At 46.7% G+C, this 18,676-nt stretch overlaps 1 protein-coding gene across 1 annotated transcript in view; it reads left to right on the top strand.

Annotated features, from left to right (window-relative positions):
- The first annotated feature begins 7,750 nt into the window (after nucleotides 1-7,750).
- Nucleotides 7,751-18,676, top strand: part of ZNF84 (zinc finger protein 84) — a 59,109-nt gene continuing 48,183 nt past the window's right edge. Inside the window, exons 1-3 of the mRNA XM_086683336.1 lie at nucleotides 7,751-8,038; nucleotides 8,151-8,204; nucleotides 18,522-18,648. Of these exons, the coding sequence (XP_086539462.1) occupies nucleotides 8,172-8,204; nucleotides 18,522-18,648 (160 nt within the window). The 5' untranslated portion in view covers nucleotides 7,751-8,038; nucleotides 8,151-8,171. The remainder of the gene's footprint in view (nucleotides 8,039-8,150; nucleotides 8,205-18,521; nucleotides 18,649-18,676) is intronic.

The following is an 18,676-nucleotide window of genomic DNA, read 5'->3' as shown; positions in this document are numbered from 1 at the left end:
TCCCCACCCACCCACCTGAGAGTTCTCCAGCCCCCATTTCACTGAACACAACAGGGACCTCACAAATTTCAGACCGCACAACCACTGAGCCCCATAAGCCCCGCTCCCCCTTATCCCACTAGCCCATCATCCCACTAGGACCCATATTATTGATTCCACAGGCCGCCCCTCCAGGACCTTCAATTACACATATGGTAGGTCTCCAGTGACTGCTCTACAAAGCCCCCAATCACCAACGCCCAAGTGACAAAACCAACGCGCAGAAGTGCATCAATCAATGGAATCCAAAGTCTCTCCACAGCCCCGCCCCCAATCAGATACCCTTAGGACCCTTTATTCCTGATCATTCCAGGCTCCCCCTCGCTCAGCCCCAAGCACCCCGCATGGTCATTCCTATAGGTCCCTTGACTGATTATGACGGCACAGCCCCTCATCACTGATTCCCACAGGCTTCTAAACACTAACGCCGAGAAACCCGTCACTGGCTCCCCTACACGCCCATCCAGTAATCTCAGCAGAGTCTATTCATTGACTAGGAATGGAGTCAGTGCAATCCTCAACTCTGAGTCCCAAAGGACCCCTACAGAATTCCAAGCCCTCCCTCCTTCAGTTGCCCATCCACTCACCTTAACAGTGCCCCAATCACCGGTTCTCACAGAACTGAACCTAGGGGAAGCCCAATCCGTAATCATACGGGGACCCCAACCACTCACTTCCATGACACCCCACTTTCTAATCTACCCCACGCTCACCCACCATTCACTAGCGCCCCTACAGGTCCTCACCATCGTCACCTGAACGGGCCGCCAGCTCCGCCCTGCCCTAACACGCTACCTCCAATGACTCTAGTTACTACCCGCACCGTCTGCTCGCTCACAACCCCCACAGGCCACCCACCAACTCGTATCCAGACCTTGTCACTGACACGCAGTGCCCCAGTCCCTGACGCCCCAACCACAAAACCTCCCAAACACAGGCACAGACCACTCAGCAGCACAGGCCACCCCGGTCCTCCCCCTCCATCGAAACAGCTACCGCTGAACTGCCAAATAGAATGTAAAGAAATACCTTATCCCACAGTTACCGCAGGAGGCGGGGGCATACTACAATAGGGAGAACGCTGTGGCCGGAAGAGTTGCCAGCATGTACGCAGGGCAAAGACCTACGTGGTTCCTTCCACGGAAAGGGAGATACAAGGTCAGAAGAACCAGGAGCGTGGAAGGAAAAGGCAGGATGATCAGAGAGTAGATCAGAGGAGGGCAGTTCTCGGGAAGGAGGGGGCGCAAGGCAGCTCAAGTCGGGAGTGAATCAAAGTTCAGGGCCTGGGGCGGGGGTGGGGAGGCGGGGGAGAAGGAGGCTTAAGTCCCACGTCTCAGTAACAATCGTCTTCTCCTGACTGCTCAGTGGGGACGACGGTCCAGCTCGTCGCTGGTGGGGCAAAGGATGGGAGTTTGGAGGACTGCTCTCCGGCCGCGTCATCGGCCAACAAGGGGCACGTGTTACGCAGAACACATGCTTCCTGGAACAGGAGACGGGGGGGGGGGGGGGGGGGGGGGGGGGCGGGGGGGACGTCTTAACCTTCCTGCTTCCCGGGAGCCCAGCGCTCAGTACAATCCAGCACTGCCACAAACCAACAGGCCTTCCAGTCGAAGAAATCCTCGGGCCGCCAATTCTGAGCCCCCCCAAACAGACCTCCACTAAGATCTTATGGTTCATCCACACTGGGCCCACTTGCCGAGCCGGAGGCATCTGAATCACTGACGAGCAGAGTCCTAATTACTCCGGAAAACCACCCTTCGGCCGCATCCCCGACGGCACACACTCGCCGTCCAGCGTCTCCACACTGGCGCAGCTTCAGGGACTTCCTCTCTCCCGATCCCTGCCCCTCATGCCCAGAACTGCCAAGCCCACGCGTCTCGGCCTCCGCCCAGAGCCGCTCCCACTACGACTCGCGCCAAAGGGCCCCATCACCCACTTAATTCCCTCCGCCGGCTCCACAACCACTCGTCCGCCGCGAACCCCGGCTCACTGATTTATCACAGACACTCCAATCCCTTGACCCGCGAGCGCCCCACGATTTGGCCGGCTCCACCATCTCCCTCACAGCCTCCTCGTCACCCACCACCACAGGCGGCTCCGCCAGACCCCCAAATCTCCCTCCTGACACCCACAGTCGCCGCCCGCCACACCCGTCCCATCCCTACGCGCCCCCAGGCCCCTAAAGCTGCCCCAGAACCGCACCGCACCGCCCCCACGCCACGCCCCACCCGGACCGGAACCGGCGCCTGCGCTGGGTGGCCGGCCCCCACAACCTCCCCCCCCCCCCCGCCCCCGCCCCGGGTCCTCGTCGCACCCGGCTCCGGGGCCAGTTCGTGCGCGCGTCAGGGTTCACCGCGGGGCCCCCGCGGACATCAAGGCCGCCCCGGCCCCCGCAGCCTCGCCGCGTCGCCCCTACCCCCCACCTCAGGCTTCGGGCCGCTGCGCCGGGACTCACGCGGCCCACCTCGGAAGTGTGCGCGCAGAACTACATTTCCCAGAGTGCCGCCCTCCCTAGAACTACATCTCCCAGACGGCTCTGCGGCGCACCTCCCCGGATTGGCAGGTCGGAGGTTTCCGATGGACCTCCTCTCCCGCGCTGCCTGAGGGTTTCTGGGTCAGAAATGTCAGGCGGAGCCGCTCTCCTCAAAATAGGTCTGTGGGTGAACATAAATGTGTCACCAGGAGGAAACTTCTGTATCCTTTACATTTCTGATGCTAAAGCGAAGTCATTTACAAAGTCAAAGTAAGTGAAGCAGGTAAATTCTAGTGCATCCAACTCAGCACTGACCAAAGTAATGAAAATAAATGAAATGAGGGCTTTAGGGAGAAAGAAACTTTAACTGTGGAAAGAGGAAGAAATTAACGAATATAAAAGCAGAAGTTAGGGGCTTAGTCGGTTGAGCGTCCGACTTCGGCTCAGGTCATCATCTCACGGTTCGTGAGTTCGAGCCCGGTGGCGGGCTCTGTACTGACAGCTCGGAGCCTGGAGCTGCTTTGGATTCTGTGTCTCCCTCCCTCTCTCCCTGCCCCTCCCTCACTTGCACTCGGTCTCTATCTCTCTCAAAAATAAATAAACATTAAAAAAATTTTTTTTGAAACAAGTTAATGAATTAAAACAGCAAAAACTTGAAAAGCCACGTTTTTAAAATAAAATATAAAATCATACTAGAAATTTTTATCAAAAAATGGGGAGGAACAGCAAAAACAGCTGGTAAAGAGAAAATAGAAACAGCCATAAAAAACAAATTTAAGGGGCACCTAGCTGGCTCAGTTGGCGGAGGGTGTCACTCTTGATCTTGGGGTCCTGAGTTCAAGCCCCACATTGGGTATAGAGATTACTTAAACTAGGTGCATCTGGGTGGCTCAGTTGGTTAAGTTTCTGACTTCAGCTCAGGTCATGATCTCGTGGTTTATGGATTCGAGCCACAAGTCATGCTCTGTTGAGACTCGGAGCCTGAAGCCTGCTTTGGATTTTGTGTCTCCCTCTCTCTTTGACTCTCTCTCTCTCCCAAAAATAAAATTTAAAAAAAAAATTAGAAAAAATTAAAAAATAAATAAACTGAAAAAATTAAATACTTGTAAAAGAATATTTTACTCAATTCTCTGTAGTATGTTAATAAATTTGGAAACCAATGAAGTACATGTTTAAAGGAATAGTTAGGTAACTAACTTATTTTAAAATAATATCCATGTAGAACTAAAGCCAGTGTTAAAATGCTTTCAGCTCCCGGCTCAGATGTTTTAATGGGTGAATCTGAATCCTCCACACTATCAAAGGACATAGTTCTTGCCAATTTCCAGAAAACTCTAGATAGAAGGGAAGTTCTTCTTAACACAAAGGTAGCAAAATACTTATGCCATAACGAGACAAAGGTTAAAAAAAAACCCAAAAAACTATAAAGCAATCTCAGTTCTGATATTTTTGTGAAAATTATGAAAAAATAGCAAATGAAATCAAGCAATATTAAAAATACATATCGGGGCGCCTGGGTGGTTCAGTCAGTTGAGTGTCCGACTTGGCTCAGGTCATGATCTCGCGGCTTGTGAGTTCGAGCCCCACGTTGGGCTCTGCTGACAGCTCAGAGCCTGGAGCCTACTTTGGATTCTGTGTCTCCGTCTCTCTCTGCCTCTCCCCCCACTTGTGCTATGTCTCTCTCTATCAAAAATAAATAAAATGTTAAAAAAAATACATATCACAACTAAGTAGAAGGCATTGCAGGACTTTATAAACTAATGTAATTAGTAATGTAATGTAATTATTAAAGATTAAAGGGGGAAATGTGCATCATCATCTCAATGGATACTGAAAAATCATTCAATGAAATTCAATCTGGAATGTGTATTTTTAAAGAATTTACTCATACAGGGGAGCCTGGGTGGCTCAGTCGGTTAAGCGTCCAACTCTTGATTTCAGCTCAGGGTGTGATTTCGTGGTTCCTGAGTTCAAGCCCCGTTTGGGCTCTGCACTGACATTGCAGAGCGCAGTTGGGGTTCTCTCTCTGCCTCTCTCTCTCTCTCTCACAATAAGTAAACTTAGAAAAAAAAAAGAACTGTGTTATAGCTACAGTTTTTTTTCACATTTAAAATGCTCATAAAATTTCTCTCAAGTAAGAACTCTCAGATACGGGGATGCCTGTGTGGCTCAGTCACTTAAGTGTCTGCCCTCAGCTGAAGGGAGCTGCCTCACCCAAGAGTAACCTCCTTGGGGTCAGCCCATATCCAAAAACTGGTCAATATAAGGTTACAAAGTCCCCACCCCTTTACCTCAATTTTCTTCATCTCTGAACAACCAGTTTCAGAGATTCTGTGAAATTAGTTGAGGCCTCTGTTGTGAAAGCATCACTGTTCAACTTTACCCCTCTGTCCGGTCCTGCTTCCCTCATTCCTGCACGGTGGTCGTTCCTGAGAGCCATCCCTAATACACCACCCGTTTATTATAAAGTCTGTTTCCCGCAAAATTCAACCTACTGCATGTGTATACTTACTGTCCTAGCTAGCTTATAAATCTTAGAAAAACAAATTTGTCTCATTCTTCGCTGAGTCCCTTAAGGGAATAGACTTAGATTGTAGATATTCTACAAGAGCACAGTAATAGGAAGATCTAGAAAAGCTAAGACTGGGGCGCCTGGGTGGCGCAGTCGGTTAAGCGTCCGACTTCAGCCAGGTCACGATCTCGCGGTCCGTGAGTTCGAGCCCCGCTCAGGCTCTGGGCTAATGGCTCAGAGCCTGGAGCCTGTTTCCGATTCTGTGTCTCCCTCTCTCTCTGCCCCTCCCCCGTTCATGCTCTGTCTCTCTCTGTCCCAAAAATAAATAAACGTTGAAAAAAAAAATTAAAAAAAAAAAAAAAAAGAAAAGCTAAGACTGAGAAGAAACTATTACAGGGGCGCCTGGCTGGCTCAGTCTGTGGAGCACGTGACTCTTGAAATCAGGCTTGTTGAGTTCAACTGTCATGTTGGGCGTGGAGCCTACCTAAAAAGGAGGAGGAGGAGGAAAGAAAAGAAGAAATGATGATGTAAAAGACAATTCCAAAAATGAAGAAATAATTATTCTAGGTGTATTCCATATAAATTAACCAACCAATCCAATACCAAATAAGAGCCCATTGTTTCCAAATTTGGGAACAAAAACAAATAAGAGCACTTTTTAAAGTTTATTTATTTTGAGAGAGAGTGTGAGCAGGGGAGAGGCAGAGAAAGAAGGAGACAGAGCCACATTCTGTAAGCATTTATGGGAGAAACAAAGCAGCAATGACAGAAAATCTCACGATCTTGAGTAATTATAACAACACCAAAAAGGCAAATTAAAGTCTCAAAAACCTGGTGAAAGAACAAGTAAATAAGCCAAAAAAAAAAAAAAAAAAAAAGCAAAGGATATATTAAAAGTAAAGGCAAACAACCAGACAACACTGGCAAGAACTAAAAGACGGAAAGTAACGGACATCTAGAGAACACACTGTTAGAAAACCACAGGCCCAAAGTGGGGGCACTTGTAATACCTAACCTAATACAGTCCCAACTTCCTAGAAATGCAATCCTAATAGGTCAGCACCAATAAGATAATGTGTCACATAGTCCTTTTCATCCCCCAAAGGAAGAGGAGGTAATCCACACTAAACATCCTTTGTCCTCAAATGAAGGTGACCTTACCTAAAATAATCTTTTTTGTTTGTTTATGACCTCTTTGTCCTGCCTTTTAAAACCTTTTCCTTTCTGTAGCCATTTGAAGCTCCCCTCTACCTGTTAGATGGAATGTTGCCTGATTCATGAATTGATTAATAAAGCCATTAGATCTTTAAATTTTAGTTGGTTTGATTTTTCTTCAACAACACTATCTAAAGACTGTTAAGCATGCTAATCTTTATGTGCACATGGCACACTGTCCCGGATAGGTTCTATATTGGACCACAAAGTTAGTCTCAATAGATTTACAAGGATTGAAATTAAAACAAGACAAAACTCAACATACCGAAAAAGTCTAAACTGATAGAAATACAAGTCCTGAACTCTTTTCTTTATTCCACTTACCTCCAATTTAATCTTCCCTTTCTATCTGAATCCAGAGCTACTCAGTTATAGACTCATAAAACTGCCAAACAGATTATATTTTTAGCACGTCTCAAAAATATATTCTCTGCCTAGTTCTCTGATTGATGTAAATTTTTACCACGTAAAACCTTTCTTAGGCTAGCCTCCAATCCTCCAATCTGGATTGCCATTTTATGTCATGTAAGTAAATGTAAATGCACAGGCTCTAATCCTACAGTCTTCCCTGATCTTTCCATAGGGACTTTAGTCTCTTGCTAATCCAGGTCTCCTTATTCATAATTGTGTGCCTACATTTTTGTCTTTATTTCCCTATTTCATTCAAATATTTGTTGAATAGAAAGCTTTTCTTTAAAAAAAAAAAAAAAGATTTTCAGGCAGAAAGGCCTTTTAAAATTATGCTGTTCAGGGGCACCTAGGTGGCTCAGTCGGTTAGGCTATGGACTCTGGATTTCAGCTCAGGTCATGAGCTCAGTTTGTGAGTTTGAGCCTTGCATCGGACTCGGGATTCTCTCTCCCCCTCTCTCTGCCTTTCCCATGCTCTCTTTCTCAAAATAAGTAAAATAAACTTAAAAATATGCTATTCATAGTTTTGGGGGGTTTAAAAAAATTTTTTTTAGTGATCTCTATAGCCAACGTGGGGCTCGCACTCACAACCCCGAGATCAAGAGTCGCCTGCTCCACCAGGAGCCAGCCAGGAGCCCCATTATAGTTTTATTGTATTGTTACGAGATAATTGTTTGATCTTGGACCAGGAATCTATTCGTGTCTATTCTTGGTGCCCTTCTATTTATTTCTTTTCACCTACTGTAGTTTCTCTTGTATGGAGTTACCGTGTTATTCAGTGCGCTGCTATTCCAAGACTTGTTTTATAACGCTGGGAACGGCAGCTGGTGGCCTTACAAAGTGTCCTTCTCTGCTACGCGTTGGGATCTGAACCCTGTCTTGTTTGACAGCAGACCTCAGCCAGTCGGTCCCTGCACTGAGGCCGGAACGCAGAGGGGACCGACACTAACACACCAGGCACGGTCCGCTCTGCACAGCCGCCTTCTGCTGGAGGCCGGGCCAGTGAACTGGGACCCTCCGCAGAGGGTTCTGGGAGATGTAGTTTTCTTCGGGGCCGTTCCTTCAGGTGCATCGACGCATGACGTACTTCCGCTGCGCCGCACCCGCGGCTGTAGTCGGGTACTCTCCTGCAGGGCTGTTTCCGGCTCGGTGTTGGTGGACCGGAGCGGGCCCGGGAGTTGCGAGTTCCCGGGGCCCCGGACCCGCGAAAGCACGGACTTAGCCCTGCCCGGCACGTCCTGTGCAGACCGGGAGCTTGGCCAGCTAAGCCCTACGGTCGGTCTGGGGCGTGGTCGGAGCCAGGCCGGCCTCGGGGGTTCCCGTGTCAGGGCCGCGTCACCGTACAAACTCCTCTCCGACTTCTTCTGCCCGGGGCCGGAGGCCTCGGACGGGTAGGTGACGGGTGCCCGCGGACCCACCCTCTGTGGGGCGGGAGGTCCGTCCTGGGTGGGCGCGGGTGAGACCAGCAGGGAGACCCTCACGGTTCGGTTCTCTGCTCCGCAGTCTGCACGAAACAGCACGGGGATGGCCGCCGGGTTCCGGACAGCTTCGTGTTGGGTAAGTAGGGACTTTCTCGTTTTTGAAAAGGTGACTCGGCACTGAGGATGGGCATGTTCATCTTATGGTCACAACCGGGCCCGAACTCGCGTGTTCCCGCGCTTCACCCCTCCCCGCCCCCTTCTCCCCGTGTCTCTGGTCTCTAGAAACGTTCCCTGTTTTCTGGCATTTTGTGTCCGGTGTCCTCTCCTTTGAAAGTTATGCTTTATTGCCAGCTGCAGACCCTGAACTTTGGGGGAAATCAGGGTCCTTGTTAAGGGAGCAGGAGGGAGCAGTTTTGGAGCTGGGGAGGGCCAGTGGATCCGGCTGGTGACTAGCCAAGTGATTGATGGAGGGAGCGAGAGGGGACTTGACAGTGATTGCTGAACTTCTGACCTCTTGACAGGGTGGTGATGCTTCCAGTCTTGGGAACGTTATAAGCGACATCCAGGAAAAGAGTGTAGCTTTGTAGGTGTTGAACATGTGGTGCCTACAGTTGAATCTGTAGCTCGAGTGGGAGTTCTCAATTGGAAATGTCCGGATTAAAGGTCCCTATGTTAGTTGGAGCTCAGGATATGATGTCACAGAGCCCTGCAAAGGGTCAAATGGAGGGTTTGTGGCAAAGACCAGGAAGGACTGTAGTGCAGAAGGGCCAGGGAGCAAGAGAGGTGGAAGTTTGGGAGAGTGGCTGTTTCCCTGTAAATTTGAGAAAAGAGATCTTCATAAAAGCCGTGAAATGAAATACTTCAGAGCTGTATTTCATGAGACAAATGGTATCTTTTGGACTTGGATATTTATAAATCCTAAGCAGTTTTTCCCTACCAGAGAGAACGTTGGAATGGCCACTTCCTGAGAGGTAGTGGGAGTGTTGTAAAGTGGATCACATAAGATCGTGGACAGTGGAGCGTAAGGAAAATTACTGACAGTAGAGACCTTTCTTAGGTGGTGTGACACTTCGTGTGTGACAAGAGTTTGGGTGCCAGTAAGAAGGGAGTTCACTGAGGTGGCCTGAGTGATACACTTGACCTTAAAAGTGAGGATATTTTGGGGCGCCTGGGTGGCGCAGTCAGTTAAGCGTCCGACTTCAGCCAGGTCACGATCTCGCGGTCCGTGGGTTCGAGCCCCGCGTCGGGCTCTGGGCTGATGGCTCAGAGCCTGGAGCCTGTTTCCGATTCTGTGTCTCCCTCTCTCTCTGCCCCTCCCCCGTTCATGCTCTGTCTCTCTCTGTCCCAAAAATAAGTAAAAAACGTTGAAAAAAAAATTAAAAAAAAAAAGTAAGGATATTTTACTTTATTATTATTATTTTTTTAAGTACTGTCTACACCCAATGTAGGGCTCAAACTCACAACCCTTAGATCTAGACTAAGCCAGCCAGGTGCCCCAGGATCCCCAGGATATTTTTATCCTTTTTTTTTTTTTTAAACGTTTATTTATTTTTGAGAGAGAGACAGAGACAGAGCCCAAGCGGGGGAGGGGCAGAGAGAGAGGTTGACACAGAATCTGAAGCAGGTTCCGGGCTTTGAGCTGCCAGCACAGAACCGGGTGTGGGGGCTCAAACCTATGAACCTCGAGATTATAACCTGAGCCAAAGTCAGATGCTCAACTGACTGAGCCACCCGGGCGCCCCTAGGATATTTTTATTCTCAGTAACTATATAGGAGCGCCTGTGTGGCTCAGTCGGTGGAGTGTCCAATTCTTGATTTCAGCTCAGGTCATTCCTGGGTTTGTGGGATCTAGTCAGGTCTGCATTGAGCATGGATCCTGCTTGAGATTCTCTCTCCCCTGTCCGTCTCCCTTGCTTGGTCATGTGCACGCTCTCTTGCTCTTTCTTACAAAAACAAACAAACAAAACCATAACCATATAGAAAATACAGTAAGAGAAAACATGTTTACAATAGCAACTAAAAAAAGGTAAAATAAGTGAACGGAATCATACTTTATAAAGAATAAGTAAGTAAACAAGACTAAATTAAGACTCTTTATTTTTTTAAATGAAGACTCTAAAACTATTGAATAGTAGTAGGTACCACAGTTGGGTAGGTACTTTGTATGAAATCATTAAAGGCTTGTGACGCCGTGAGGCAGGTGTGTCTCCATTTTACAGGTAAGGAAACTGGGAAACCTGTCCGTGGTACCAAACTGGTAAAGGACACAAGGGGACCAGGGTTGCAGGGCAGGGATTCAAACAAAGCAGTGTTTTCAGAGTTTGTGCTCTTACTGACCCTTACATTTTATTTTTTTATTTTTTATTTTTCAACGTTTATTTATTTGTGGGACAGAGAGAGACAGAGCATGAACGGGGGAGGGGCAGAGAGAGAGGGAGACACAGAATTGGAAACAGGCTCCAGGCTCTGAGCCATCAGCCCGGAGCCCGACGCGGGGCTCGAACTCCCGGACCGCGAGATCTTGACCTGAGCTGAAGTCGGACGCTTAACCGACTGCACCACCCAGGCGCCCCGCCCCTTACATTTTAACGTGAACAGTATTTGCCTGTTTTGAGTGCACGTTTTGACTTAACAAACATTCACTGACTATTACGCCAGGTAATTTTCTAGGGCATGTAGGGGTGAACAAGATTGTCAGGGTCCGTGATCCCATGCAGGGTGTGGGAGATGGTCAGACATTCCAGAGGAGCGTCATAAACAGACAAAAACAGCTGTGAATATCACGCGTGTGAAAGAGAGCGGCTGGGTGGCTACTTTAGATTGGCTTCCTCTCGAGGCAACGTATAAGTAGAATCTGAGGGATAACTTCATGATCATAGGACAGTGGGTGTAGCAGGGGAGGAAGCATTGCAGCCTGGGGTTGCATTCCAAACAAGTGGCAGGTGCCTCTGGTGGAAAGCAAGCCCGGGCTGGAGTGGATCGGGTTGGTGCATCAGCCGGGGCCAGATTGTGTAGGGCCCTTTAAGTGAGGGGAAGGATCATGATGGAGAGTCCTAGGAGATTTCATGTTACCCTATGTTATGTTATTATTTTCAAACTGTAGAGAAGTTGCAAGAATAGTATTAAAAACTCCTGTACGGTATTGTATAAAAAAACCCAAAAACCCTTGCCCCAGAATTGTCAACTGTTTGCCATATTCAGCCTGTCATTTTCTCTTCTCTTCCTCGTCTGTGCATGTACGCATGTGGACACACGCACACTCATTTTCCTCCCTCCCTCTTTGTTGTTCCAGTTCGTGGCATCGCTTCACCTCTGAAAGCCAGCTCTTGCCTACACACCTCATCTTTTTCCCCCGGTCCTCTCTTCCTTCTTTCTTTCCCTCCTCCCTCTTCCTTTCCTTCTTTCTCCTTTCTTTCCCTTCCCTGTTATTTTATCGACACATATATTCTACCTTAAAAGTATTGCTTTTCCTCTTTCATATTAAACAATTTTTGATTGCATCCTTTTGGAAAATGGAATTGTAAGACACAGCCAAACCCCCTTTGGCTTCCTCTTCTGTCAAGAGGTAGTCAGTAGCGGGTGCCCGATCTCAGGGTCGAGTCAGGCCCCATAGTGCTGTGGAGCCTACCTAAAATAAAATTTTAAAAGCTTTATAAAAGGTAGTCAGATTGGGGCTTCCCATCCAGACTTTTCCTTTCCTTTCCTTTCCTTTCCTTTCCTTTCCTTTCCTTTCCTTTCCTTTCCTTTCCTTTTAAATGCTTTTTTTTATTTTTGAGAGAGAGAGCGCGCATGAGTAGGGGAGGTGCAGAGAGGGAGACAGAGGATCCAAAGACAGCAGTGAGCCCGAATTGGGGCTCGAACTCCCGAAACATGAGATCATGACCTGAGCCGAAGTTGGACACTCAACTGACTGAGCCACCCAGGTGCCCCCAGACCTTTTCTACTGGAAACGTGGTTTTATGTTTTTCTTCTCTTCTGTAAATGGTGCCGTTTGCCATTTGTTTTAGAATTCTTTTTTTAAAAAAATTTTTTTTCAACATTTATTTATTTATTTTTGGGACAGAGAGAGACAGAGCATGAACGGGGGAGGGGCAGAGAGAGAGGGAGACACAGAATCGGAAACAGGCTCCAGGCTCTGAGCCATCAGCCCAGAGCCTGACGCAGGGCTCGAACTCACGGACCACGAAATCGTGACCTGGCTGAAGTCGGACGCTCAACCGACTGCGCCACCCAGGCGCCCCTGTTTTAGAATTCTTTATGGCAATACATATAGATTGTTGTGTTTCTTTATTCTTTTGAGAGACAAGTATGTTTAAATTTTTAAAAATAATTGATTAAAATTATGATTTTTATGGGTGATGGGGTGGAATGTCAGGTGTGCTTAATTCAACATTTGAAAAGTTTTGTTTCTATATGAATTGCATCATACTGTGTATAATCATATTCCAATTTGAAAAAATGTCACTATGGAATGGACGTACCATATTCTCATTTAGCTATTCTCTTATTGATGGAAATTTAGGTTGTTGAGCGTGTTGCTCTTACAGACTTTGAAACAGTGAACAACTCTGCACATGTATGGATGTTCCTATCATTAATTTTGGGTGACAAATTTGGTACTTCTACATTCTCTTAAAACACAGTGCAGTCACAGGGCGCCTGGGTGGCTCAGTCTGTTGAGTGTCCGACTTCGGCTCAGGTCATGATCTCGCGGTCCATGGGTTCAAGCCCTGCATCAGGCTCTGTGCTGACAGCTCAGAGCCTGGACCCTGCTTCAGATTCTGTGTCTCCTGCTCTCTCTGCATTCTCGCACGCGCTCTTTCCCTCTCTCTCAAAAATAAGTAAACATATTTTTAAAAATTAAAAAAAAAATGCACAATTCAGTTTCTTATAATCGTCTTCCCATCCTACCTCCCCTTTCCTTAGAGGTAATCAATTTGGTGTATATTCTTCTAGATCTTTGTACATACCTTTGTGTATAGCTGTTTATATCCTTAAAACATTTGGTTTATTTGTGTGGGTTATTATTTAAATGGGTTTCACTCTATATAACATTATTTCTGTTTTTTTCCATTAAAAAATGTATTTATAGTTGTGCCTGTAATGGTTTTATACATATTTATCCCTATGTGACTTCTGACTTTTTTTTTCTTTAATTGAGTTCTAACTTAATGATAGTAAAATGCATAAATCTTAAATAGACTATTTATATTCTTTTAGGTTTCTGGACCCAATTCCAACGAGAGGGGTGGGGGTGCAGTTCCCCTACATACAACAGCAAGCAACTCTTGGACACCAGCAGGTTGTCTGAGAATTCAACTTAATTCCAGCACTGTCTGCCCAGAGATGGCGCTAGGTTTCACAAGCTGAGGGCTCAGTCCCACCAGACTGCCCTTCTTCCCCCAAGCTCAGCCACAGGTTTCAAGGCCCAGGCTGTTGTTACCAGGGTTACAGATGGGAAGTTTCAAAGACTTGCTCCTTAGGTTCAGTTAATTTGCTGGAATAGCTCACAGAACTCAGGGAAACACTTAATTTACATTCACCCGTCTATTAAAGGATATGGTAAAGAACACCAAATCAACAGCCAGAGTTAGAAGCGCACATGGGGAAAGGGCTTGGAGCCTCCGCGCCCTCCCAGGTGCGCCAGTCTCCCCTCTCCACGTCTTCAATCTGGAAGCTCTCCGAATCCAGGCCTTTTGGTTTTTAGGGAGGCTTCGCTGCATCGGTGTGATTGATTAAATCGTTGACTGCTGGTGATTGATTCAACCTCTAGCCCTTCTCCCCTCCTTGGAGACTGGGCAGAAGTGGGGGGGCACTCTCCCATCAACCAGCTGCCCATCTGTAGGTTACCTAAGGGTTTCCTAAAGTTGCCGCATTAACATAACAAAAGATACCTTAATCGCACTTATCAGGGAATTTCCAAGGGTTTTAGGAGCTGTGAGCCAGGAACCCTTGGATGAAGACCAAATACATGTGAGAAATATGTTTTGAACATTTGAATGACCAGATATTTTTACAAATCACAAGACTGAAGCATACACTGAAGACAAATCAAAATCAAAATAAAGATTTCCGACCCCCTAGCAGGTTCCGTTGTGTTTCCTATCACCACTGCCTCCCCCCCCCCCCCCCCCCCCCGCCCCCCAGGGGCAACTTCTTTTTTTTCTGTTACACCATAAATCTTGCCTTTTTTTTTTTTTTTTTTAAGCTTAATGTAATTGGAATTCTAAGTAAAGTGTCTGGGGTTATGTGTCAAAGAGTAAAATTCCTTTCTACTTTTAGCTGAATTCTGAATTTTAAGTGTTGAATTCTACCACATTACTTTGTTTCATCTATTAAAATGATTGATTGGCTGTTCTCCATGAATATACTAGTGTGACTTCACAGATAGATTTTTGTGGGTTTTTTGTTAATTTTGGATTGTCCCTTAATTTTTTGGATAAATTTCCTCATCCTAGTGCTATGTGTGTGTGTACAGGCCTTGTTACTTTACTAGTATTTTTATCCAGATATTTTGATCAGAGTTAATAATAAATGAGTTAACACTACAGTCTGTGCTGTACTTGCCTGGTTTTGTCTGTGGGGTTTTGTGTAAGTTTGTGTGATATACTGTGTGGGCATCCCATGGTTTCCTGGCTCAACATCAGTTAGACATTTTGGGAATTTTATGTTCTTTCCATGTTGGTAGAACTTACTTAAATGTAGTGTGGGTCCATTGCCTTTCTGGAGAGGGTATACCTTTGTGGGGTTTTTTGGGTTTTTTTTTTTGTTTTATTTTTTTAGTGTGTTTTATTTTTTATTTTTTGAGAGAGACAGAATGCGAGCAGGGGAAGGACAGAGAGAGAGAGGGAGACAGAGAATCCGAAGCAGGCTTTAGGCTCTGAGCTGTCAGCACAGACCCCAATGCAGGGCTCGAACCCACAAATCATGAGATCATGACCTGGGCTGAAGCCGGACACTTAACCAAGTGAGCCACCCAGGTGCCCCAAGAGGGTATGCCTTTGATTGCTATTTATTTATTTGTTTTTTTATTTATTTTAATTTTTTTTTTAAAGATTTTAATGTAACCTCTGTACCCAACATGGGGCTCGAACTCCTAACCCTCAGATCAAGAGTCGCGTGCTCTTCTGACTGAGCCAGCCAGCGCCCCACTACTTATTTTGTGACCATTGATTAGTCAGGCTTGCTTTTTAAATTATTTCTGGGCCAATTTTGGTTACTTTTACTTTTTTAAAACAATTACTTAAATCCACGTTAGTTTACAGATTACTTTTACTTTCTTAGAGGATTTTTGTTTTTAAGTTTTCAAATTTATTGGAACAAATTTGTAAATATAGTTAGGTCTGCCACCATGTTTGCTTTAGAAACGTGAATTCAGCACAGTTGGTACCGTAGGGAACAGCGTGAACTTTCTGTCTGACTTCAGACAGGCCTCTTTCCACTATTTTATGATCAGCTGCAGCCCCTCTGACATCCAAACACCAGGTCTTGCAAAGTGAAGTGCTATATTGTCATTTTATATATTTCTTAAATAAAAGAAATATTTTTATATATTTCATAAATGTTGTCATTTTATATATTTTATGTATTTCATAAAACTTCTGTTTTTGGTAGGTTCCTGGTGTTCATTTTTATGTGTTGCTGACAAAGGTGTTTGTGCCCCAACCCCATTCTCCCCATAATCCCCGTGAGTTTGCTGTGTGACTTAGCATAGTGATGATTTTTTGCAGCGTACCTGTCACATTATGGTAGAATTGCCTCTGTATAATAATCTCATGAATTTAACAATCTCAGAGTTATGGACTGATCATAATAGTTTTCTTTTTTTTAATTCCTGCGTTTCTTGACCAGGCTTGGCCAATAAAAGCTTTTTAAAATAGTTTCTTTGTATTTTATTTTTATTCTCATCAAGCTCAAAATATAGTAAAAAGCTTAAAATAAGCTTCATGGCTTGCCTCCACTCTCTGCTCTGCACCTTTTTTCTTCCATCCTGTGTCCACACTCAGCCATTTTGGTCCCTGTTCACTCTTGTGGCCCTGCCGTAGCTTTTACACAGTCACTTTGGTGTGCGTTGCTTTGGTTTCTCCTCCGTCATAAAGTTGCTGGCTTGATGAGTGGCCTGGGCTTGATCTGGATGCAGGAAGTCACGGCCTCATTTTTCTCCATCACAACCTCAGATATGCCTGTCAACTCTCCCTGTCCTTGGCTCCGGCGGTTGTGTCGGCGAGCATTCGTGATTCTCTGGTCACTTTCAGACATTGGAGAGTCCAGTCTATGCTCTATTCCCGCCTCCTCTTCTCGCCCGACTCAGGCTGCGGAGGAGAGATGGGAGGGCTCATCTCTTTACTCCCACTTCCTGTGGAGGCTCCTCCTGGGTTGGAAGATCAGTTGCTGAGACCAGAGAAGCTCCTGTTGTCAGGTGGTCCGTGCCCAGCACCAACGCGGTTGCTTGGAGCCTGAGACGGGCCCCGCCCTGTATTTCCATGCTGTGAAGCGATTCTCTGTTACTCATCTCTGCAAGTTCCCCCCAGAATTCACTGTCTCTTCCCACTGCAGGGTCTTCCTGCAGGCAGCGCTGTTGGGTTGGGATCTTGTCAAGGGGGATCAAGTTCAGGAATCTTTGGGTGTCACTTCTCCACTGCCTTTGCAGAGTGCTCCAGAATCCTCATCTTTAGGAGTTCCCAGAGTGCAATGTACCAGATTCCTGGTTCACTGAAATCCCTGAACACAGACCAGTTCCTTCTGACTGGGCTCAGTGGACATCCACACTGCCTCTTCCTTCCCGCCCTTCCCCCAGTGGCCTGCTTCAGGGAATTGTGTCCGGCTGCTTCTCCAGCCTCTCGTTCCCCTCGTTTCTTCTCCCTCAGGCATCCTCGCCTTGTTAAAGGGCCGCGTCCTTGCCGTCCTCCTCAGCACCCTTCTCTGTTGGCCGTGTCATACCCACCAGGATGTCATCTGGCTCTGTTCTCACTTGATGCCCAGAACCCAACCACTACTTATTACTCCAGTGCTCTCACTCTGATGCCAGCTACCTTCATCGCTCCCAGATCCAGGACCCTCCCTCCTCCGTGGCAGGGAGAATGCTGTCAGGTGTGAGTCAGATCACTCTGCTCTTGTCTGAGGCCTTCCGACGGCCCCTCCTCTCTTGGAATGGAACCCCAAGACCTTACCATTCCCTTTGAGCCATGCAGGACTGTGTCTTAGTTTTCATGTAGCCTGGAGGGCTCTTCCTGCAGAAATCTTGACATTCCTTCCTACATCGCTTGGGTTTCTGCCAAACGTTGCCTCACCGGAGGGCTCCCTGATCACTCCATCTTCCTATGCCTGCTTCCTGAACTCTGTCCCCTTACCCTGCTTGAGTCTTGGCAGAGCGCTGTCCCCACCTGCTTGGTGGGTAGTTACAGGTTTACTGTCACCTCCCCCTGAAGGAACAGAAACCCAATGTGCATTGCTGAGCCCCCAGCACCTGGGACAATCCTGGCACTGTCGGTGACTCATAAATGCTTGTTGAACGATCAGTACTTTTTTGGTCCCATGAAAGGATTTATTACGAGCCTACTGGGTAGTTCGCGCTTACGGCTCACACAGAACTGCCAGCCCACGCCCACCCACGGTGGCTCTCCGTCGTCTTCAGCTCCGCAACACGAGCTCCAGGCCCAGAGTCTGCTGGAGGGAACCCTGCTTGGCCTCAGTAATGGATCCCTTCTTTTTTTAATCAAAAAAAATTTTTAATTTTTTTTTTTTTTTTTTTTTGAGACCGAGCACAAATGGGGGAGGGGCAGAGAGAGAGGGAGACCAAATCTGAAGCAGGATCCAGGCTCTGGGCGGTCAGCAGAGAGTGCGACATGGGGCTCGAACTCACAAACTGTGAAATCACGACCTGAGCCGCTGAAGTTGGATGCTTAACCAATGGAGCCACCCACGTGCTGCTGGGCCCCTTGTTTTTTAATTTATTTATTTATGTATTTATGTATTTATTTATTTAATTTTTTTTATGGTGCCAGGCTCTCACTCCCTCTGAGACTCAAGATGGGTTGAGTAGCTGTGAAGATGACGGCTACTTTGGAGGGTAGCCCTTCCCATGTGTTTAGAATTGTTCTCTCCATTCCTGGGCAAAATGTATCCTGGATAATTTTTTTTTATCAAAGATTTGAAACACCTGTTTCATATACATGTATAGATGTTTATTTCCCTCTACAAGACTGAAAGCTTCTTGAAGGCGGAAGCTGGTTGTGTTCATCCTGATATTTTCAGGATCAAAAACAGTATTTTGAATATGGAAGCTCAAAAATTTTTTTGTTTTGGTTTGGTTTTATTCTAAAAGCCTGTGCTGAACTGGGCACAGGAGGCAGTCAGTCTATGGAGGAACATTTCTCCTTTCCCAGCTCTTGTACATCTGTCCACATCACCTAATGCAGTGGCATCCGATTGAATGGGATGTATATTATTACAGGGGTTGTTGTCATTCAAGGATATATCTATGGAGTTCACCTGGGATGAGTGGCAGTTACTGGATTCTGCGCAGAAGTACCTGTACAGGGATGTGATACTGGAGAACTATAGCCACCTGGTGTCTGTGGGTAAGTGCAGCTTCTTTGTTGAACTCCG

The sequence above is a fragment of the Puma concolor genome, chromosome D3, assembly GCF_028749965.1.
Source record: "Puma concolor isolate L17-30 chromosome D3, mPumCon1.1.hap2, whole genome shotgun sequence".
Lineage (NCBI taxonomy): Eukaryota > Metazoa > Chordata > Mammalia > Carnivora > Felidae > Puma > Puma concolor.
Note: the sequence above shows the minus strand (reverse complement) of the source record. Positions and strands in the feature narration are given on the sequence as shown.